This window comes from Carettochelys insculpta, chromosome 20 (genome assembly GCF_033958435.1).
Source record: "Carettochelys insculpta isolate YL-2023 chromosome 20, ASM3395843v1, whole genome shotgun sequence".
Lineage (NCBI taxonomy): Eukaryota > Metazoa > Chordata > Testudines > Carettochelyidae > Carettochelys > Carettochelys insculpta.
Window position 1 is genome coordinate 6,154,944 of NC_134156.1, and position 2,443 is coordinate 6,157,386.

At 55.3% G+C, this 2,443-nt stretch overlaps 1 protein-coding gene across 1 annotated transcript; it reads right to left on the bottom strand.

Moving 5' to 3' along the window:
* Positions 1-746: 746 nt before the first annotated feature.
* On the bottom strand, positions 747-1,373 carry LOC142023661 (GTP-binding protein Rhes-like). Its single transcript, XM_075014836.1, has one exon. It carries the CDS (start codon positions 1,371-1,373, stop codon positions 747-749), a length of 627 nt encoding a protein of 208 aa, XP_074870937.1.
* Between the last annotated feature and the right edge of the window lie 1,070 nt (positions 1,374-2,443).

The following is a 2,443-nucleotide window of genomic DNA, read 5'->3' on the forward strand; positions in this document are numbered from 1 at the left end:
TGGTATTACTTCAGAGAGCAGAAGAAAAACACACCTGGATTTTTGCAATGTACATTGGTTTTTATTGGCTACACCCTTAGGAAAACACAGTAAAACCCAGAAGGTTCACAGACTGCCCTGCCCTGCGTGAAATCATAACTCCCCTGGACACTGGTTATTGCGTTGTACACGAGGCTGCTGGTCAGCACAGAACTCAACCCAGGGTGCTTGGACCAGGGAGATGCAGTACAGGAGTGCGTTTGCTGCGCCGTGGGACCCAAAAGCCTCCTGGGTTTGTTTTCCCTCATACCACAGAGCTTCGAGGCCGTAAGGAGTTTACAAACTCATGTGATACTTGACAGCTTCACAGATGCAATGTGCTTTCTAGCCGAGTTTCAAACGCTCTTTCTAAGTAGACATGCTGTGCTCTGGCTCAGTACCTTGCACGCCCCCCCCACACACACACACACCTGTAGCACCATGGAGACAGACTGCAGCATCTGAAGCCTGCCTAGCTCCTGCCTTTGGGAAACGGCTGCTGAATGCACCCTGCGGGTCTGTCACACTCACCCCCTCGCCCTGCCCTGCCCTGCCCAGGTGAGTCAAAGCGGTGACGACCTCCATTGATTTACAAGTTTAACAGTCCTAGCAGTCTGGGTAGGGAATGGGGGGGTGTCACTTGAGTGGGTACAGCCTCATCTCTCTACCCAGCCCACCTGAGTTACAAGTCCCTCCTGCTTCTGCTCCTGTTCCTGGCTCGGGCCAGCTCAGCAGACAACGCAGCTGTTGGTCTTGTTCATGGGTGGCCTGTGTGCATTCTCCTTTGGGAAGGTCTCCCTCCTCCGGCGCAGTGCAGGGCTGAGCCGGCTGGGCAGGTTGATTTGCTGCAGCAGCTCCCTGAAGACTTCGACCACATTCTCGTTTTCCTTAGCTGACGCTTCCAGGAAGCGGTTGTTCCAGTCCAGCTCCACCAGGGACAGGGCATCCTCAGTCAGCACCTGCCTCTCCTTGCTGGCCTCCGCCTTGTTGCCCACCACCACGATGGGGGGGAATTTGTCTTCCTTCACCTCCAGGATCTCTTCCCGCAGGCTCTTGATGCTCTCAAAGGACTCTGTGTCATCCACCGCATAGACCAGGGCAAAGGCATCGCTGTTCTGGATGGACAGCTTGCGCATGGCCGGGAAGGAATAGCTCCCACTGGTGTCCAGGATCTCGACCTTGATGGTGGCCCCGCTCACCTCATACTCCTTACTGTGCAGCTCTTCCACTGTCCGCCGGTGCTTGGGCTCAAAAGTGTCCAGCAGGAAGCGGCGGATCAGGGCCGTCTTACCCACACCTGCCGCACCCAGGAAGACCAGGCGCACGTGGTGGTTCTCCTTCACTGCCAGGGACATGGCTGCAGGCTGGGGCTCCAGGGGCTTTGGAGGAGGAAAGTGGCAAATCCCAATTTTTGCCGAACCTTTGCCTGCCTCTGGTCTGGCTGCACCCCAGGGCTGCAGCCCTATCTACAGCCCAGGGCTGCGGGGCTCCTGCTCTGTAACTCAGTGACTGGCGTCTCCCGTTCTTTGGGCTGATGAGCTCTGCACCCCTCTTTCCAAGTTTGCCGCCACTCTCGAGTTGCCTGCAAACTTCTCCCAGCCTGGCTCTGGATCACTGTTGTCTCCACACTCCCTCCGCCTGGCTCACCATTTATTCACACCCCCACCCCCATCACCATGTGTCATAGACTCGTCCAATCTCTGCAGCTTGGAATATAACAGGGAAGGGGGGAGAAGGATGCAGTGGGCCAATCCGCTGAGGTCTGCTCTTGAAAGCCACCCCCAGCCCTGGAGAGGCTCAGTAAGGCTGTGCATCACACTCGGCTCCTGCTGCTGCTTGTAGCTCTGGGCAGCTGGCTGCTTTTCAGCAGCTGCCCTTGTGCCTGTCCTCCTGGGAGACAGAGCCTCAGAGAGCTACAGCTTGATACCAGTAGAGTTCTGAGCCCTCAGTGCTCCCCTCTCCAGCTGGGGGTGTGTGTGTGAAGACAGGCCAGGGCTTTTTTTGAAATTACCTGCTGAGTTTCTGTAACTTCTTGCTTTGTGGCTTGTGCACTGCCAGGTGGTTGTGACTATTGGGGTGCGGGGGGAAGTAAAAACTGCCTCAACCAGCATTCCTGTCGGTTTCTGATCCCCTGCCCAGAAATGGTACCATTAAAATAGAGGAAAAACAGTGTAGCTGCTCCTCAAACCACCTCCTCATACCCATCTGCAAAACGCATCCTAGAGCATGAGTCTGCTAAACCCAGGATTAGATCTGGTGCCCCCTTCCCCCCAGTTCTAATGCCTACCTAGAGAACAGGTGTTAGCTGATTCCTAATACCACAAAACATTCTGGGCTGTAGTACATGTGTGTGGCAAAAACCCAGACACCAAATTTGGCAGATCCACCTAAACTTCGGCCCCCTCACCCCTCAAAATCTTTCACA